At 35.8% G+C, this 22,807-nt stretch overlaps 1 protein-coding gene across 1 annotated transcript in view; it reads right to left on the reverse strand.

Moving 5' to 3' along the window:
* Window positions 1–19,407, reverse strand: part of frmpd4 (FERM and PDZ domain containing 4) — a 65,453-nt gene extending 46,046 nt beyond the window's left edge. Inside the window, exon 1 of the mRNA XM_052143118.1 lies at window positions 19,128–19,407. Within this exon, the coding sequence (XP_051999078.1) occupies window positions 19,128–19,168 (41 nt within the window). The 5' untranslated portion in view covers window positions 19,169–19,407. The remainder of the gene's footprint in view (window positions 1–19,127) is intronic.
* Window positions 19,408–22,807: the final 3,400 nt, after the last annotated feature.

Below are 22,807 nucleotides of genomic sequence, written 5' to 3' on the forward strand. Positions count from 1 at the left end.
TATTATTATTATTATTATAATATATATATATATATCCTTTTTCTTTTTTAAGAAAAGGATGAACAAGTTAAAATAAATGTTTGTGGTAATCAACATTAACTTGTATTGAACCTGGAACGTTCCTTTAACAATTAATAGCCAACACAGCTTTGTTGCATTGTTTTCGCTGACTGCATGTAAAAAACATGTTAATACACAATTTGCATAAACTTTGTTTATGTCTATATAACACATTTTAAACAAGTACTTTGTTTTTTCACTTAGACTGTTAGCTTTGCACATCCAACACAAGCTACCACATAAAGAGTGTTCAATTATATGTCCCATTACTTACCCTTGGTCACATGGTATAAGTGCATAAATATTTAAATTGTAAAAATCTAAATCTAGAATGTGCATTAGTTGGACTGGCCTGAAAAACATCATTTATTTATCTAATAAAGCACAATTGATGACATCACCATTGTTGAGAGATTTGATTGCTTATTTGAAATACAGTTTTGGAGTCTTTCTATTTTTAAGTAAATACAAGCTGTACGTATGGAAAAACAGCTGCTTGGGAGCTTTACAAGATGACCACCAAGTGCACCGACTTGCTTTAACTCTTTAAGCTCAGATTGGCCCGTGAGAAGAAAATAAAAATCATTAATATATGAATAACGACAGTTTTGACCAACACAAAATAGGTTTTGTTTGAAAGCTTAGATGCTCTACTTTACAGTGCATGTAGACATTATGACCAAAACTGAACAAGTGCTTTGAAATTTGCAGAGAAATGTTGCACTGTACATGTTTTTACAATCAATTAAAATATCAAACACATCAAATATTCATGTCTCATATATTGTTGGAAAGCTCTTAATGAGTAAAATACAACCAGACTATTTGTTTTACTTACAGACAAAAATATAGTGAGTAACAGCGAAGTATACGTCTTTGACAACTATGTTGGTGTTGCTTATATGACACGTTTTCACTTATAACTTCACGACAAATAAATGGAACATAAAATATCACATATGATTATTTAGAGCCTGTGATTATCTTTCAATCGAGTCCACACACAAGATAATCAGATGTATAGATCATTAGATAATCCACATGAAGCACAATGTTACATATGACCACCAGGAGATGGCGCCAAATACACGACACAGACTCAATGATGACTCAAATGACACAGAATGAAACTCATTCTGTGAAATCTCATGACTAAAATCATGTGTGCATGCTATGCAAACCTTTAGTCATTGTTGTGTTTGCATGTGTAATTAGTTCTTATGTACAATTATTATCTTTTATTTGTTTGGAGATGTTTTTGGACACTATGATCAATTATATTTTTAATGTTGTAACTTTTGATCGCTTTGTCGTATCAACACAACATTTATTTCAGATATAGTCGACATGATTGGGAATGAAACAAAATCTGTTTTCCTGAGCCATCTTATATATACCCAGAGATATATAATGCCAAATCAGAAAAATAAGAAAAAATTATAATTTGTGGCCTAATTTTAATGTATTTATTTTTTTCAGCAGTTTCTTAGGCTGAGAGTCTCAGGATGTATCATAATCTATATTGTGATAAACAACTTCACACGACTACATACTGTAGAGGATGGAAGATTGTTAAGAGGTTCAATGTATGTCGTCAACAGTAAAGGATCAGACCATTAAAGTTACAAAATGGGTCGAAACATAGCGAAATACTTTAACGACACATACTTTTGAAGGTGACTCTATCGCCCCCTTGAGTACTGAAGTTGTTTTACCGCTAAAGTTACGCAATTTCACACATTAAGCATGTTCGACCGGACCTCGCGTTGGCCGAGCATTTACAAGTATACGTCTGGCCTTAGTCTCATATCATTTTACAGATATTCAATTCCTTGTACCTTTAACATTCCTTAAGTACACTAAAAAGTGTTTCTACTCTGAATGAAACAATTTTGTTTCTCAGATCTATTTGTAATGGCACCTACTGTATGTGGAGGGCATTATCAGTAGACTGTGAATGTTTTCAGAGGTCTTCCTTCAAGCTAAAGCTGCAGAATCTTAACTGATAACAGCCTGGACTGCGTCTGTGACAGCTGACTCATTACATTTAATTAATGATGTAATGGAGGTATGCAAGCCTCAAGACTGTCATGCAATGTTCTTGTATTTTAAATGCCTTGAAATTACTCTCATGCTAAAATGTCGGCACATTCCTTAGAAAGCCTGACATCGACGTCAAGCAAAGCTTTAGACGTTTATTGATGTCAACATCATATACATGATTACTGATATTACAGAGGACTCTTTGGGTACATTTACACCATAGATACTTATAGATTTGGGAGATGCAATTCTGACAGAATAGCTCAAATTTGAAAACTATAATTACGTTCTCTTGTTTACATTTACATGTATGCATTTGGCCGATGCTTTTATCCAAAGTGTCTTACAGTGCACTTATTACAGGGACAATCCCCCCGGAGCAACCTGGAGTTAAGTGTCTTGCTCAAGGACACAATGGTGGTGGCTGTGGTGATCAAACCAGCAACCTTCTGATTACCAGATTACCAGTTATGTGCTTGGACCACTACACCACCACCACTCCAAAAACTGTTTGATTTATATGTACAAACCAGTGGATTCATTCCATCACAGAGGCTCGACAGCACACATGCTTACCTATTCAGGTTTATAAGTTATTCGTAGTATTTTTCTAATAAATAAAGAACTGTCTATTCTTTCACACTAAATCATTGAGGAACCAGTAAACTTCCACAGAGGAAGGGTGCTCAGAGATATGCTTATATAAGGGGAACATCACCAACAGCTAATGATCTAAATCAAATGGAGGAAGAATAGCGTTTTAGGAATACGAATCAATACATTCAACTATTAAACTACCTTAAACTACTATCACGTTGTTGCCACACATTTTATACAGAAGCCACATGTTTATATATACATTAAGCCCCCTACATTGAACAACTACTAAGATAAACAACTACTACTACTAAACAAATGCTCGATAAATACTGAGAATGGCCAGTAATCAACTTTCACCCTTCAGAGAAATCACAAAAAGTCAAAATCAAACAATCAACTCACAATTTGAAACGACGAGTCTTTAGGACAGAACGCTGGATTATCACAACTCTGTTCCAACGTCATTTTCTCAAAAAGGGTCTTCGTTAACTTTGGTTTCTCAGTGATATCCATTAGGTCATGCTGGGGATTTCTGGGAGTAACTGTACCAGACAGGGAAACACAAGCCACTCGGCACGCTATCAATAAATGATGCCTGCACCGCCACGGTAATAAGAACGATAGAACACTAGTGAGGGAGCGCATGCTGCAGAATTCATGAAGTGCACTAAGAGTGCACTTTATTCATGTTTAAAGCCAGCTTGGAATATATGGGGTGGCACGGTTGCTCAGTGGGTAGCACTGTCGCCTCACAGCAAGAAGGTCCAAGGTTCAAGTCCTGGCTCAACTGGGCCGTCCTGTGAGGAGTTTGCATGTTCTCCCCATGTTCACATGGGTTTCCCCCAAAAGTCCAAAAACATGCAGACTCTAAATTGCCCCATAGGTGCGATTGAGAGTCCCCCAGCCACTGGGGGTTGCATCAGGAAGGGCATCTAGCATAAAACCTGTGCCAAGTCAAATAGGCGGATCATGGATGGCCCGCTGTGGCGACCCCTAACAGGAGCAGCCGAACCACACTTCATTTGGTAACACCTCTTTAAAATGCAAACCATTCATATGCACCCATAACATGCAAATGAGGCAGGTAAACCGGGATCTGTTGCCATGGTACTTTAAGTCAACTGAGTTTAAGTGAGAGGGCGATTGACAAACAAATCTCTTGAATTAATTAGTATTAGTAATTAGTGTGGCTCATACAGGGGAACTGTCCTGCGAATATCACTTAATTAATTCTCTGGACTCTAGGTACACAGCAGTGTTGCGATAACTACTTTGAGCTACTCTTCAACCTACCATTTTGAAGTAAAAGCATTATTAATTATTAAGTAATAATCTGAAACAAAGACAATGAGGATCTTAATTAGCGTTAACAGTGAACAGATACATTTACCCAAAATGCAACTAATAATAATAATATTTAGCTACACAAAAGTTAAATGTCATCAAGAGACATCTGACCAGGGACTCAAATGAATCAGACTCACTAACCCTTCAAAAGAATGAGTAAAGGACATTCTAGATAATGTCTGAGTATCAATTCAGATACAATACAATGTGACAAATACAGGAATCTGGCATTTTTGTCACACAACACCGCTACTTAATAGACAAAGTAATTTGTTACTGGAAAAACAACATTATTTTGAAAACCATGGAGGTACATTGTTGGAATAACTACATCATTTCTAAAATATTAAAAGTACTTTGTAACTGGAAAAGTTACACTAAAATCACACGAAAAAAGCAGAAAGTAGTTTGTTACTTGAAAAGCTACACTATTTCAAAAAAAGCGGAAAGTAGTTTGTTACTTAAAAAAATATATTATTAAAAAAATAGCGGAAAGTAGTTTGTTACTTGAAAAACTACATTATTTCACAAATAGCAGAAAGTAGTTTGTTACTTGACAAACAACATCATTTAAAAAATAGTGGAAAGTAGTTTGTTACTTGAAAAGCTACACTATTTCAAAAATAGCGGAAAGTAGTTTGTTACTTGACAAACTACATTATTTCAAAAATAGCGGAAAGTAGTTTGTTACTTGAAAAACAATATTATTTCAAAAATAGCGGAAAGTAGTTTGTTACTTGACAAACGACATTATTTCAAAAATAGCGGAAAGTAGTTTGTTACTTGAAAAACAATATTATTTCGAAAATTTCGGAAAGTAGTTTGTTACTTGACAAACGAAATTATTTCAAAAATAGCAGAAAGTAGTTTATTACTTGACAAATGACATTATTTCAAAAATAGCAGAAAGTAGTTTGTTACTTGACAAACGACATTATTTCAAAAATAGCGGAAAGTAGTTTGTTACTTGAAAAAATATATTATTTCAAAAATAGCGGAAAGTAGTTTGTTACTTGAAAAATATATTATTTCAAAAATAGCGGAAAGTAGTTTGTTACTTGACAAACGAAATTATTTAAAAAATAGCGGAAAGTAGCTTGTTACTTGAAAAGCTACAATATTTCAAAAATAGCGGAAAGTAGTTTGTTACTTGAAAAACAACAATATTTCAAAAATAGCGGAAAGTAGTTTGTTACTTGAAAAACAACATTATTTCAAAAATAGCGGAAAGTAGTTTGTTACTTGAAAAGCTACACTATTTCAAAAATAGCGGAAAGTAGTTTGTTACTTGAAAAACGACATTATTTCAAAAATAGTGGAAAGTAGTTTGTTACTTGAAAAATGACATTATTTCAAAAATAGCGGAAAGTAGTTTGTTGCTTGAAAAACAACATTATTTAAAAAGTAGCGGAAAGTAGTTTGTTACTTGAAAAGCTACACTATTTCAAAAATAGCGGAAAGTAGTTTGTTACTTGAAAAACAACATTATTTCAAAAATAGCGGAAAGTAGTTTGTTACTTGAAAAACAACATTATTTCAAAAGTAGCAGAAAGTAGTTTGTTACTTGAAAAATATATTATTTCAAAAATAGCGGAAAGTAGTTTGTTAATTGAAAAAATATATTATTTCGAAAATAGCAGAAAGTAGTGTGTTACTTGAAAAACTACATTATTTCAAAAATAGCGGAAAGTAGTTTGTTACTCGAAAAGCTAAACTATTTCAAAAATAGCAGAAAGTAGTTTGTTACTTGACAAACAACATTATTTCAAAAGTAGCGGAAAGTAGTTTGTTAATTGAAAAAATATATTATTTCAAAAATAGCGGAAAGTAGTTTGTTAATTGAAAAAATATATTATTTCGAAAATAGCAGAAAGTAGTTTGTTACTTGAAAAACTACATTATTTCACAAATAGCAGAAAGTAGTTTGTTACTTGACAAACGACATTATTTCAAAAATAGCGGAAAGTAGTTTGTTACTTGACAAACGACATTATTTCGAAAATAGCAGAAAGTAGTTTGTTACTTGACAAATGACATTATTTCAAAAATAGCAGAAAGTAGTTTGTTACTTGACAAACGACATTATTTCAAAAATAGCGGAAAGTAGTTTGTTACTTGACAAATGACATTATTTCAAAAATAGCGGAAAGTAGTTTGTTACTTGAAAAACAATATTATTTCGAAAATAGCGGAAAGTAGTTTGTTACTTGACAAACGACATTATTTCAAAAATAGCAGAAAGTAGTTTGTTACTTGACAAATGACATTATTTCAAAAATAGCAGAAAGTAGTTTGTTACTTGACAAACGACATTATTTCAAAAATAGCGGAAAGTAGTTTGTTACTTGACAAACGACATTATTTCAAAAATAGCAGAAAGTAGTTTGTTACTTGACAAATGACATTATTTCAAAAATAGCAGAAAGTAGTTTGTTACTTGACAAACGACATTATTTCAAAAATAGCGGAAAGTAGTTTGTTACTTGACAAATGACATTATTTCAAAAATAGCGGAAAGTAGTTTGTTACTTGAAAAACAATATTATTTCGAAAATAGCGGAAAGTAGTTTGTTACTTGACAAACGAAATTATTTAAAAAATAGCGGAAAGTAGTTTGTTACTTGAAAAAATATATTATTTAAAAAATAGCAGAAAGTAGTTTGTTACTTGACAAATGACATTATTTCAAAAATAGCAGAAAGTAGTTTGTTACTTGACAAACGACATTATTTCAAAAATAGCGGAAAGTAGTTTGTTACTTGACAAATGACATTATTTCAAAAATAGCGGAAAGTAGTTTGTTACTTGAAAAACAATATTATTTCGAAAATAGCGGAAAGTAGTTTGTTACTTGACAAACGAAATTATTTAAAAAATAGCGGAAAGTAGTTTGTTACTTGAAAAAATATATTATTTAAAAAATAGCGGAAAGTAGTTTGTTACTTGAAAAGCTACAATATTTCAAAAATAGCGGAAAGTAGTTTGTTACTTGAAAAGCTACAATATTTCAAAAATAGCGGAAAGTAGTTTGTTACTTGAAAAGCTACAATATTTCAAAAATAGCGGAAAGTAGTTTGTTACTTGAAAAGCTACAATATTTCAAAAATAGCGGAAAGTAGTTTGTTACTTGAAAAGCTACACTATTTCAAAAATAGCGGAAAGTAGTTTGTTACTTGAAAAGCTACAATATTTCAAAAATAGCGGAAAGTAGTTTGTTACTTAAAAAGCTACAATATTTCAAAAATAGCGGAAAGTAGTTTGTTACTTAAAAAGCTACAATATTTCAAAAATAGCGGAAAGTAGTTTGTTACTTGAAAAGCTACAATATTTCAAAAATAGCGGAAAGTAGTTTGTTACTTAAAAAGCTACAATATTTCAAAAATAGCGGAAAGTAGTTTGTTACTTAAAAAGCTACACTATTTCACAAATAGCGGCGATAATGTCACTGTACTGTAAAATATAGTTAAATTAGCAGCATTTCTAATTTTATTTGGTTACGGTACGTACAGTAGACATTGGTAAATTACTACATGTAGCTAAATGTATCGCAATATATGTGTTGTAATTTGAGTTTAATCTACAAAACACCACAAATTAGTTTTTCAAAGATTCAGACTTTTAAAGGAATGTTCCAGATTCAATCCAGGTTAAGATCAAATGACCCGAGATTAATCATCACAGGAAACAATCGACTCATCCCTTGTTTATTTAAAAAACAAGCAAAAATCGAGGTTACTGTGAGACACTAACAATGGAAGTGAATGAAGCCAGGCCATAAATATTCAAATGCACACTGTTTAATAATTATAGCCACAAGATGTAAACAATACACATGCTAACATGAACTTGTTATTATGGAAATCTATCTGTATTTTACTAGTGCAAATCACAAATGCTCCCGAGTGGTCTTGAAAACACGTCCCATCTACACTCATAGGTGGTGACCATTTGGTGGTCAACGGTAAAACGTTTTCCCCTTGACAATAACCGCATTATAGTAACGATTAATGTTTAATATCTTGGACTATGACTCCCTGTAATTACTTAATGCTTTTTGTTTGTTCAGTAAAGTGATCACACAGTTGTAACATTCCAGCACATGAATCTGATAGCACGTATGAGCAAGTGATCAATAATTCACTCGCTCCCGAGAGCGGAGACTAACTCATCGTGTCATCTGGCACCGGCCATCTCGAGTCAAGTTTCCATCCCATTGGCAACTTCAAAGGATCCGCCCAATCTGAATGGTGAAGGACGCAAAATAACCAAAAATAACCAAAATGGAACTTAATAAGTGACCATTTTACAACATTCTACATACAGGGAGGGGCTTTGCCAAAAAATAATACATTTTCAAATTAATCGTGATCTTTGTTTGATAACGACCAATCACTCAATCGCAAGACAGCCATTGGTTGATCTCGTTAAGAGAATCACTTTTAATTTCATTTACATTTCTGAATGTTTACTTGTATACTTTATACTTAATATGTATCTTTGTTTATTGTGTTATTTTGTTATATTGCTTGTCATTTGTTACTTTGGTTCGGCCTAAAAACTGTTTTTTGTTTTTAAATATTATTATTATTATTATATAACATGATATAGCTCTGAGAGTAAATAAGGCAGCTCTGAAAAGCTTTCACTTTGTTCCCAATCATGTTGACTGTATCTGAAATATATTTTGTGTTGTTACGACAAAGCGATCAAAAGTTCCAACATTACAAATATAATTGATCATAGTGTCCAAAAACATCTCCAAACAAATAAAAGATAATAATTGTACATAAGAACTAATTACACATGCAAACACAACAATGACTAAAGGTTTGCATAGCATGAAGACATGATTTTAGTCATGAGATTTCACAGAATGAGTTTCATTCTGTGTCATTTGAGTCATCATTGAGTCTGTGTCGTGTATTTGGCGCCATCTCCTGGTGGCCATTTGTAACATTGTGCTTCATGTGGATTATCTAATGATCTATACATCTGATTATCTTGTGTGTGGACTCGATTGAAAGATAATCACAGACTCTAAATAATCATATGTGAGATGTTTAATGTTCTGTTTATGGTTTGTAAAGTTATAGTCGAAAACGTGTCATATAAGCAACACCAAAATAATTGTCCAAGACCTATATTTAACTATTACTTGCTATATTTTTGTCTGTGAGTAAAACAAATATGCTGGTTGTACTTTTACTCTACGAGAGCTTTCCAACAACATATGACACATGAATATTTGATGAGATTGATGTTTTTACTGATTGCAATAATATGAACAGTGCACTTTTTTTAATAAATCGCAACTAATCAATTCTGATTTGTCTGCAGATTTTAAAGCAATTGTTCAGTTTTGGTCATAATGTCACATGCATTGTAAAGTAGAGCTTCTAAACTTTCAAACGAAAATTATTTTGTGTTGGTCAAGACTGTAGTTAGTAATATTTTGATGACATTTACCATCCGAGCTTATAGGTAAATTTACTTAAAAATCAAAATGTCAAAAACAAGACTGCTTTTCTTCTTTTAGAAATGTTTTACTATTTGGCCGGAAAATAAGACAAAAGCACTCAGCAAAAATGAGCATTTTATTTTTTTTTCCAGTAAAAATAAGTTCACATTCTCAAACAAGATACATTTACTAGAGAAGCAAAATGTCATAAAATATTTGTCTTATTTTCAGCTAAATCTAACAAAATGTAGTAACGTTTGAGCTTAAAACAAGAGAGAAAATCACTAATAGGGATAGAAAATCAAACTTGATTCAAAGGCAACACATGTTGATTTTTCGTTCCCCTTTGACTTGAGATCTTACGTAAATCAGTATGTTCTTGCATGCATTTTCATTGCTTCTCAATTTAAGAGGAAATTATGTTTGGATTGTTGCATAAGTTGGAAAATTCAAAGCAATAAGCTTGAAGTAACTCAATTGTAAACCACTGGTTAATTTTGACAAAGCCCCAGAATACACCAGAATGTAAGTGAGATGATGTAATCGCTGCACAGATGTTAGATCACAGCTCCAACTGCAGGAAAATGGACGAGTGACTGGGGAAATGAGTTTGTCTTGATCCTGCAAATGGGTTGTTTGCAGGTAATATGCAGCTTTGCTTCAAGAACACTCAGAAGATTCACAGTTGTGTCTAGAGACTCCCGTGTCTCATGAGAGACTTCAGCTGAGCTCATGGATAAAAACAGATTAAACATGATGAAGAAACAAAGAGTAAAATATAAGAGATTTCATTTAGAAACTGTAAAATGTAATATTTAATTAATATTCAAATGAGTACATGACAGCTTTGTGCAGGGCGGCGCTCCGTGCTTAACCAGGTTTAATTAGATTGTTCATTTTTATTATCAATTCTTTGGTGTTTAATTAAATATAAGTAGATCTGGCAACTGAATTTTATCCATTTAAAAAAAATTAACAGAACTGTGAGATTTTCATGACTTTTGATTCTGTTAACAGTTCTTTAACAAAACACTGAACTAAAATGAGACGGTACTTTTGAATATACCGCATGCAACAAACAATGCTTCAAGTGTAGACTGACTCCCAAATGAATGACTTCTATGAATCCATTCTTTTGAATCTATAGCACGACACACACTGCACGTCCTGTGTAGTCTGATTCCTGAACTAATGACTCTTGTGAGTCGGCTCTTTTGAATCTATAGCACGACACACACTGCACGTCCTGTGTAGTCTGATTCCTGAACTAATGACTCTTGTGAGTCGGCTCTTTTGAATCTATAGCACGCACACACACTGCACGTCCTGTGTAGTCTGATTCCTGAACTAATGACTCTTGTGAGTCGGCTCTTTTGAATCTATAGCACGACACACACTGCACGTCCTGTGTAGTCTGATTCCTGAACTAATGACTCTTGTGAGTCGGCTCTTTTGAATCTATAGCGTGACACACACCGCACATCCTGTGTAGTCTGATTCCCGAACTAATGACTCTTGTGAGTCGGCTCTTTTGAATCTATAGCACGACACACACTGCACATCCTGTGTAGTCTGATTCCCGAACTAATGACTCTTGTGAGTCGGCTCTTTTGAATCTATAGCACGACACACACTGCACGTCCTGTGTAGTCTGATTCCCGAACTAATGACTCTTGTGAGTCGGCTCTTTTGAATCTATAGCACAACACACACCGCACGTCCTGTGTAGTCTGATTCCTGAACTAATGACTCTTGTGAGTCGGCTCTTTTGAATCTATAGCGTGAAACACACCGCACATCCTGTGTAGTCTGATTCCCGAACTAATGACTCTTGTGAGTCGGCTCTTTTGAATCTATAGCGTGACACACACAACACGTCCAGCGTAGTCTGATTCCCGAACTAATGACTCTTGTGAGCCGGTTCTTTTGAATCTATAGCACGACACACACCGCACGTCCAGCGTAGACTGATTCCCGAACAAATGACTCTTGTGAGTCGGTTCTTTTGAATCTATAGCATGAAACACACTGCACATCCTGTGTAGTCTGATTCCTGAACTAATGACTCTTGTGAGTCGGCTCTTTTGAATATATAGTGCGACACACACCGCACATCCTGTGTAGTCTGATTCCCAAACAAATGACTCTTGTGAGTTGGCTCTTTTGAATCTATAGCGTGACACACACCGCACATCCTGTGTAGTCTGATTCCCGAACTAATGACTCTTGTGAGTCGGTTCTTTTGAAGCTATAGCGCAACATTTCCAAGTCCTTCTTCCTAAAGAGGAATAATTCAGAGTCAGAGGAATCGGAATTGAAAAAAGGAATCATTAAATTCCTTAAAATTCTGCAGTAGATTTCAAATAAAAATGCATCTTTCTGTGCACGGACGTTTTCTTAAAATATCAACTGCGTAGGCAACTCACTAGATTTTGGAACAGAGCCATATTATGAACAAACTGACATGGCAATTAAATAGAAAAGTAAACAACAACATAAAGTTATGTTAGTCTCGATATCTAACTATAACAGTTGCATTTCAATCAGGTAAATGTTTAAGTGTCTTAAATGTAATAACGCCATCATGCAAGCGCCACACAGGTACATTCTCTTCCTCTAAATGACAGCGCAGCAGTCACACTGACACTGATGATGTCACACAGGCCCTCATTAAAGTGCTAGTGGAAAACAGAGGCCTGTTCCTTTAAGAGTCTCAGCTGCGAGTGATTGCACAATGTGATTTGTGAACCACTGAGAGCTTCATCAAACTCAACCCGTGCAGCTGGAGAACTCCAGCGCTCCAGTGCTTATAGTTAATGAATGTCCACAATGTATAATCACATACAGTCGCAGTCTCATCAATGCTGTTTAACACTGATAATAAGCACCACATTTAACCGACAATATGTGACAGTAACTATTGTAATGTCCTGTGAGCACACTGTATATGTGTTTTCCATAAAAGGCAACATAAATGGATACTTCCGATTCTAAATTTGGAAATAAATAATGCATACTGATGACTATTTAGAGTTAGGCTTAGTTGACAAAACAGATTGTTTATTCTGATTATTAATTATGAATGTCACTATTGATTGACAATTAGTGTCTTTTGTCATATTGCTGTTGATACCACTGTGTGAGCAAGAAGCCACTCAAAGGCCTTGTTTTATAATTATCTTAAGATTTCTGTTGCACTGTGACAAATTATAATTACTGTAATACATTTGAATATTTTGGTTTCCAGTTTGATTGATTTTTGTAATTCCCAATATCCACAATTATTATAATCTCATTAATGTAATGCAATGTTTATTTTTCATTCAAATCAGCATAAATAGTGCAACAAATACTACCATAACGTATCAATATTTATTTTTATAATATATCATTTTATTTTCACATTACAGTAATAAAAATTAGATTTGTTTTATAATTGCTCCAGATTACTCACTAATTTATGAATTTTCCCTTTGAATCAGGACTTTCAGACAAATGACTCTTTGAATCAGGATTCATTGAACAATTGACTCTTATGATATGGTTCTTTTAATGAATCGCTCCAAATGACTCACTAACTCACGAGTTATTGCTCTGAATCAGGATTCATAGAACAATTGACTCTTTTATGACCCAGTTCTTTTAATGAATCGCTCCAAATGACTCACTAACTCACGAGTTATTGCTTTGAATCAGCTTTGAATCAGGATTCATTGAAAAATGGACTCTTACGACATCGTTCTTTTAATGAATCACTCCAAATGACTCACTAACTCACGAGTTATTGCTTTGAATCACGAGTTATTGCTTTGAATCAGGATTCATTGAAAAATGGACTCTTATGACATGGTTCTTTTAATGAATCACTCCAAATGACTCACTAACTCACGAGTTATTGCTTTGAATCAGGATTCATTGAACAATTGACTCTTATGACACGGTTCTTTTAATGAATCGCTCCAAATGACTCACTAACTCACAAGTTATTGCTTTGAATCAGCTTTGAATCAGGATTCATTGAACAATTGACTCTTATGACATGGTTCTTTTAATGAATCGTTCCAAATGACACACTAACTCACAAGTTATTGCTTTGAATCAAATTTGAATCAGGATTCATTGAACAATTGACTCTTATGACATGGTTCTTTTAATGAATCGCTCCAAATGACTCACTAACTCACAAGTTATTGCTCTGAATCAGGATTCATTGAACAATTGACTCTTGTGACATGGTTCTTTTAATGAATCGCTCCAAATGACTCACTAACTCACAAGTTATTGCTTTGAATCAGGATTCATTGAAAAATGGACTCTTATGACATGGTTCTTTTAATGAATCGCTCCAAATGACTCACTAACTCACGAGTTATTGCTTTGAATCAGGATTTGTTGGACAAATTATTGTTATGACCAGCTTTTTTTTCTCTCCACTTTTCTCCCCAATTCCCAATGCGCTCCAAGTCCTCGTGGTGGTGTAGTGACTCGCCTCAATCCGGGTGGTGGAGGACGAATCTCAGCTGCCTCCACGTCTGAGACTGTCTATCCGCGCATCTTATCACGTGACTTGTTGAGGGCGTTACCGTGGAGACGTAGCGCATGTGGAGCCTTCACGCTATTCTCCGCAGCATCCACGCACAACTCACCACACGCCCCACCGAGAGCGAGAACCACATTATAGTGACCACGAGGAGGTTACCCCATGTGACTCTACCCTCCCAAGCAACCGGGCCAATTTGGTTGCTAAGGAGACCTGACTGGAATCACTCACCACACGCCCTGGATTCAAACTCGCGACTCCAGCGGTGATAGTCAGCGTCAATACTCGCTGAGATACCCATAAATTCATAATGAAGGAGGAACACACACACATAGTGCTCCCAAAACTGTCCGATGTGCTGTCGCCGCCAAACATGAGGCATGTCTAGAGTGTTTTGTCTGTGCGAGTATTTAATTAATAAAACAGTCACAGTGGCTCAATTTCTCCTGCAGTGACGATGTTGTTCTTTTAAACACATGGGGCGAAAAACGCTGATTTATTCGCACTAGGGTTGCGCGGTATACCGATACTAACAAAATATTGCAATACCAAAAAAATTTGAAAATTTGCCAAATTGGAGAAAAAGGGGGAAAAAACGACCAAACATGAGAAAATCAAAGGTCTATCAAAATAAAAGTCCTGCTAAAAGAAAATACATTATTATATTTTATTTGGTTCAATCTTTATTTATTAATTTCATTAAACACTGTTTTGAACAACCCTAATTTGCATATATTAAATATTACTTGGATGGAAACATAACTAGTGTGAACGTGCATTTTTAACAATTAACAGCAAAAAATCAATCATGTGGGTCAAGGTAGCGTACTTTAATCTAGGCACTATTCTCAGCACTTCTCTCCAGCAGATACTACAGCATGAATTAAAGATGATGCTTTCATAACTCTCCAAAGTGCTTCTTTTCATACACTGTCTCGAAAACAAGATGAAGCACTCTTTAACCTTATCTTCAGAACATCCGTTTACTCTGAAAAAGCTCCCAGTCATCCCTGCTGGTTGAAGTTTTATACATTGTATTGTTGTCAACTGAAGCACTTGCCCTCTGGTGATATTTAGTCAACAGTTTATTCTCCAAAGCCGCTACAGTTGAAATAAAGAGCTCTTTCGTCCTATTTTGGGGAATAAACAGACTGTCATTATAAACACTGGACGGTGATGATGAAGGCCCCTGAAAGCAAATCAGAGAGTTCCAGGGGCCAATCCTTTAGGAGGATTAGCTGGGATAAAATCAAGGGAAATCAAGCAAGCCGAATAGGTTATTGAGGTTAGACTGTCACAGGGATGAAACGGGCTTAAGCCACTAATATTTTATGCCGCAGTAGCATCTGATGAAATCAAAAAGGACTATTCTCTAGCGGTCGAGCGATATAGCTTTTTAATGGCTGATGACTGAATGTCAGAATTCCCACCCTTTTTCACCAATTAATTTCCATGAATTTTCCAAGACATTTCCAGTGGTTTGTGATTTCTGGATGCATCATTTAGACCGATTTGTGAACCGCTTTGTCTAAACATAACTGACTGAAAAACAATTCACTGACATGGCTTTCCAGCAAGAGCATTATTTAGCCAAGTGCATGTAATAGAGCTGAGAAAATAATATATTTACTATGATTGTCCATGACTTTTGCTATTTTATTAGTTTTCCAGGTCTGGAAAATACAGTTTTAAAGTTCTCTGCTATTTCTAGGTTTTTCAGGAGCCTTGGGACCCTGATTTATGCAACACAATTTAATGATAGCAAATAAGATGTGCACAAAATTGCTGAATTTATAATTGAAGTGTTACAATAGTACACAAGTATAAACACCATGTGACCACGCAGCCATCATACTGCTCAGGAAGGAGACTCATTCTGTCTCCTAGAGATTAATGTAGTTTGGTGCTAAAGTGCAAATCAATCCCAGAACAACAGCAAAGGACCTTGTGAAGATGCTGGAGGAAACAGGTGGACGAGTATCTAGATCCACAGCAAAACCAGTCCTATATGGACATCACCTGAAAGGTGCTCAGCAAGGAAGAAGCCGCTGCTCCAAAACCACCATATAAAAGCCAGAATACAGTTTGCAAGTGCACATGGGGACAAAGATCTTACTGGAGAAATCTCCTCTGGTCTGAAGACACACCATTGAACTGTTTGGTCATAATGACCATCATTATGTTTGGAGGAAAAAGGGGGAGGGTTGCAAGCCGAAAGAAACCCATCACAACTGTGAAGCATGGGGGGTGCAGCATCATGTTGTGGGGTGTTTGCTGCAGGAGGGACTGGTGCACTTCACTAAATAGATGATGACATCATGAGGAAGGAGAATTATGTGGATATATTGAAGCAACATCTCAAGACGTCAGACAGGAAGTTAAAGCTCGGTCACAAATGGGTCTTCAAAATGGACAATGACCCCAAGCATACCTCCAAAGTTCAGGACAACAAAGTCGAAGTATCGGAGCGGCATCACAAAGCCCTGAACTCAATCCCATAGTAAATTTGTGGACAGAACTGAAAAAGCATGTGAGAGCAAGGAGTCCTACAAACCTGACTCAGTTACACCAGTTCTGTCTGGAGGAATGGGACAAAATTCCAGCCACTGATTGTAAGAAGCTTGTGGAAGGATCCTCCAAAACATTTGACCCAAGTTAAACAATTTAAAGGCTAAACATGTACTACCAAATACTAACAAATGTAAACTTCTGACCCACTGGGAATGTGATGAAAGAAATAAGAGCTGAAATAAATCATTCTCTCTACTATTATTCTGATATTTTACATTCCCAGTGGATATGAATGATAGATAGATAGACAGACAGACAGACAGACAGATAGATAGACAGACAGATAGATAAATATCAGACAGACAGTCAGACAGACAGACAGATAGATATCAGACAGATAGACAGACAGACAGACAGACAGACAGACAGATAGATAGATAGATAGATAGATAGATAGATAGATAGATAGATAGATAGATAGATAGAACAGACAGACAGACAGACAGATAGATAGATAGATAGATAGATAGATAGACAGACAGACAGATAGATCAATATCAGACAGACAGACAGATAGATGACAGACAGACAGATAGATATCAGACAGATAGAAAGACAGACAGACAGACAGATAGACAGATAGATAGATAGACAGACAGATAGAACAGGCAGGCAGGCAGGCAGACAGACAGATAGACAGATAGATATCAGACAGACAGACAGACAGACAGATAGATAGATAGATATCAGACAGACAGACAGATAGATAGAACAGACAGGCAGACAGACAGACAGACAGACAGATAGACAGATAGATATCAGACAGACAGATAGATATCAGACAGACAGACAGCCAGATAGACAGACAGACAGACAGACAGACAGACAGATAGATAGATAGATAGATAGACAGATAGATATCAGACAGACAGACAGACAGACAGATAGATAGACAGATAGACAGATAGATCGAGACGGATGGACAGATGAGATGGACAGACAGACAGACAGATAGATAGATAGATAGAACAGGCAGGCAGGCAGGCAGACAGGCAAGCAGGCAGGCAGGCAGACAGACAGATAGATATCAGACAGACAGACAGATAGATAGACAGATAGATATCAGACAGACAGACAGACAGATAGATATCAGACAGACAGACAGATAGATATCAGACAGACAGATAGATAGATAGACAGATAGATATCAGACAGACAGACAGATAGATAGACAGATAGATATCAGACAGACAGATAGATAGATAGACAGATAGATATCAGACAGACAGATAGATAGATAAATAGATATATAGACAGACAGACAGATAGATAGATAGATAGATAGATAGATAGATAGATAGATAGATAGATAGATAGATAGATAGATAGACAGATAGATATCAGACAGACAGACAGATAGATAGATATCAGACAGACAGACAGACAGATAGATAGATAGATAGACAGACAGACAGACAGACAGATAGATAGATAGATAGATAGATAGATAGATAGATAGATAGATAGATAGATAGATATCAGACAGACAGACAGACAGACAGACAGATAGATAGATAGATATCAGACAGACAGACAGACAGACAGATAGATAGATAGATATCAGACAGACAGACAGACAGACAGACAGATAGATAGATAGATAGATAGATAGATAGATAGATAGATAGATAGATAGATAGATAGACAGACAGATAGATATCAGACAGACAGACAGACAGACAGACAGATAGATAGATAGATAGATAGACAGACAGATAGATATCAGACAGACAGACAGACAGATAGATAGATAGATAGATAGATAGATAGATAGATAGATAGATAGACAGACAGACAGATATCAGACAGACAGACAGACAGACAGACAGATAGATAGATAGATAGATAGATAGATAGATAGATAGATAGATAGATAGATAGATAGATAGATAGACAGACAGATAGATATCAGACAGACAGACAGACAGACAGACAGACAGACAGACAGATAGATAGATAGATAGATAGATAGATAGATAGATAGATAGATAGATAGATAGATAGATAAATAGATAGATAGACAGACAGATAGATATCAGACAGACAGACAGACAGACAGACAGACAGACAGACAGACAGATAGATAGATAGATAGATAGATAGATAGATAGATAGATAGATAGATAGATAGATAGATAGATACCATGTGAGGTGACTCATGGGGTTTCCTCATTTTATTTTCACAATCGCAGCTGCTACAACTTTATTACGCATTTGCAGTTACAGTGAGGTCTGAATGAACAAGGAAACATTTAAACGCGACCAAAAGCTTCAATTCCAGATACGTGTTGCAATGTAACATCCTTCAATCTCTGTTTCCATACAGTGAAGCATGTTCGGCCACCTGACAGTACGATTACCGACTGCTAATGTGTCAAACGTCTCTCTATCTCTCAACTATCAACGCACATTATTCGTCGTGAACATGATAAAATCCAGAATAATCCCTCAGAACCCCAAAGAAAGTGGAGATGCATTTAATGACTGCGGATGTTGACGCACACTCACCCAGCTAGTTTCGGCATCCTGACAAAACTGAATACATCCATGGCATGATCCGAACTCACTCCGATTCCATCCTGGAAACGTTTGTACGTGCACCAGAGAGTTTTAAAAAGATTAAAATCGGAGGTTTTCCCTCAAATCTGTGCAATTGATAACAGGTCTCGTCAAGTCTCGTGCATGGTGGAGCGTTCAAAGCGTCCGCTGCATATCCACAACGCCTAAAACGCGTGAGAAAATAATCCGTTTTAACCTCAGTCTACATACTTTAAATCTCCCATCTGCACTCAGACAACTTCATTTCATTCTCCATCGCATGAGACGACTGGAAAGCAAAAGGAAGGGAGACAGAAATGAAGGGAGGGTTAAACGGAGTGGTTAGCGACGGATTGAGATTTCCATATTTAATAAAGTCTTCTTGCTGCTACAAGGCAAAGGTAAGCATCAGCAGCATCATCATCATCCTCCTCCAGCGGTGGCAAGAGCTGAGGGAAAATCCAGAGGTACGTGGGTGTTCCGTGAAGGAGGAGGAGCTCAAAGATGAAGAGTGGGAGGGGCCATCAGGAAGCCCCGCCTCAAAAACGTGAGTGGACGTCGGCAAAAATGCCTTTTGCTCTTCTGTATTGTAGCAAACTATTATTACAATAAATATCACATTTAGCTTGGTTGATCTTTGGTGGAGTGAATTAACTCTGTGTATGTATGTTTCTCTGTTTGTCAACTCTTCGTTCAAAAGAGAAAATCATTTCGAAAGGAGATTTTAATTTCAATAGAATAAGCCTGGTAAAATGCATGTATTAAATATTAAAGATGAGTTAGCTTTGTTCGCTTATTCGCTTAGTAACCATTTTTGCCAATCCCACTTTAAGCCAGTAGGTGGCAACAAAGTCTTGTATGTGTTTTGAGCATAGACTGTAAAAAAAGATGGACGACGCCCCTTCGCTCTTTTCCATTGGTGAGAACTGAAGCCGCCAGTGTCCTGATATGGCGCTGACATCTTGGGACTTGAGTCTGCGTCAGTTGCGATTTCGGGACCAGACCTGCGCAGTAGTGAGCAGGAAGTAAAGCCGCGAAATCAAGGCCCCGCCCTCACTCTCGCTGAATCAATCGCAAGCACACGCCCCTGCACTTTTGACTTATGACGGTGTGAAATAATCAATTATAGAAATTTAGATATTAAATTTAAAGCTCCAATCTCCTCAGTCCTCCGAAGATCCCGAAAAAAAGTCTGTTGGTGCTTCGGTGACTACTTCGCTCAGAGAACCTGTCAATCACAGCTGTCAATCATGATGTCACAGCACAGTTTTTATAGCATCAAATAACTAAAAACAAACTTATTTTGAAAACAAACACTTGAAATGACATCAACGTGATAGAAACGACAGTAAATGACAGAAACTATCTTTGGAAAAAAGATATGTGAAGTGTAATTTAATTGTTTAGTTGGCCTCACGTCCCGTTGAATAACATGGGGAGGCGGGGCTTATGACCTATACTAGGACCAGCCACCGGGGGGCAATCGAGACGTTTTGGCTTCACTTTTGAGGGCTTGTGCGGCACACTTGGTTTTGAGTCATTAAAGCATTGATAAAGCATTCATGACCGAAACAAGTCTAATTATACTTTTTCAAATCAGCGTGTCTACTAAGAGACTTTAGCCGTGTTTAAATATCATATGCGTATTCCTTGCAAATTCACAGATGTTTAGGGGGGCTGAGATGAATTTTGGAGGGGCTTAAGCCCTCCTAAATAGGGTCTAGTAACGCCTTTGCTGCTAGACCATTGAATCTTTAAGCGAATCATTCTCAATCACTTCCATGTTTTCGGTCGTGAACGAACAACATAGAGTTTCTAACAAATTGCTTGAATGACTCAATGGTTACATGTAATATTATTATGTAACCCGTTTAGGAAAGGAATTTTTTCTTTTTCCAAAATAGTTTTGCGTTCCCTCGCAATGCATTTACCATATTTTTACCATGATATTTGAAGTAAAACTATAGTAATAATTGGTGTTAGTTCAAATGCATTCCTAAGTAATCAATTACTGTAAATAAATTACTTTTTCATTGAAAAAGTAAAGTAAGGGATTACTGTTAATTTTTCAGTAATTTACAGTTACTTCGGATGTAATTGCGGTAAATACTGCATTCAATTCTATATCATATTTAAAATCGAAATTTAACGTCTAATGTTTAAATGTATGTTTTCTAATTTAACGCCGCCCCTTTAAATTCTTTGGCCAGTTCATGAATAATTTATTAGATTTTCTTTATGATTTATTTGAAAGAATTAAAAAGAACAGTTTCAGGGTTTTAGAAAGTAATTAGTAATAAGTAATGTAAATACTTTTCAGACAGAGTAATTAGTACAGTAATCTAATTACACTGTATAAGATGTAATTAGTAGTTAGAAATTAATTACTTTTTTGAGTAACTTACCCAACACTGATTATAATACAGGATATTGACTATGGTAATTAAACAAATCTTAATTTTGTGGTTATGTTTTACTATACAATTACAAATATCATATTTTAACTATGGTCTTACTGTAGTAATATTGTAGTAAAGACTGTTGTAGGCTAACCGTGTTTTTAATACAATATACTGTATCCATAGTAACCATGGTTTTACTATAGATGTACCATGATTAATGTGGTTATTATGGTTTAACTATGATTTTCAAGGTTGAAATATGGTTAATGTAGTAAAAATTTTATATTTATTGCGAGCAAACGCAATAGGTCCTTTAAGGGCTCCGTATTAACTTTATTTTATAAAATTAAAAAGTGCATTAAACTACAAAGAAACTACAACCCCATTTGCCAAAACGTTGGGACAGTATGTAAAATGCTAATAAAAACAAAAATGAGTGATTTGTAAATTATATTCACCCTTTTCTATATTGAAAATATTTATATATTTTATTTTTTAAATGTACAGTAATTTAAAATCAGATTGAAACATGCTCCAAACAAGTTGAGACGGGGCAATTTAAGACTAATAACAATTTGACGAGTGGAAATAACAAGGTGATGTTTATATAAGGAGCCTCCAAAAACAGCCTTTAATCGCAACGATCATCCGAGACTTGTCAATTTGCCAACAGATGCTTCTGCAAATAATCCAGCACTTTGAGAACAATGTTCCCCAAAGACAAACTGGAAGGATTTGGGGCATTTCACCCTCTACAGTGCTTACTATAGTTAAAAGATTCAAGGAATCTGGTCAAATCTTGTGCGTAAAGGTCAAGATGAAAACCACTTATGAATGCACGTGATCTCTGATCCCTTAAAAAACATCATTCATCTGTAATGGATATCATGAACATGGGTTTGGGATTACTTTAGTGAACCTTTGTTAGTCAACATCACTCGCCGCTGCATCCACAGATGCAAGTTAAGACTTTACTATGTAAAGGAGAAGCCGTACATCATCACTGTCCAGAAGCGCTTGCGGCTTCTCTGGACTCGCTCTCATCTTAGATGGAAAGTAGAACAGTGGAACCGTGTTTTTTGGTCAGACGAGTCCACATTTCAAATTTTTTAAAAACAGATGTTGTGTTATCTGGGCCAAAGAGGAAAAGGACCATCCAAGCTGTTATCAGCATCAGGTGCAAAATCCAGTGTCTGTATGGGCCAGAGGTGTGTCAGTGCCCATGGCATGGGTAACTCGCACATCTGT

Source organism: Xyrauchen texanus, chromosome 14 (genome assembly GCF_025860055.1).
Source record: "Xyrauchen texanus isolate HMW12.3.18 chromosome 14, RBS_HiC_50CHRs, whole genome shotgun sequence".
Classification (NCBI taxonomy): domain Eukaryota; kingdom Metazoa; phylum Chordata; class Actinopteri; order Cypriniformes; family Catostomidae; genus Xyrauchen; species Xyrauchen texanus.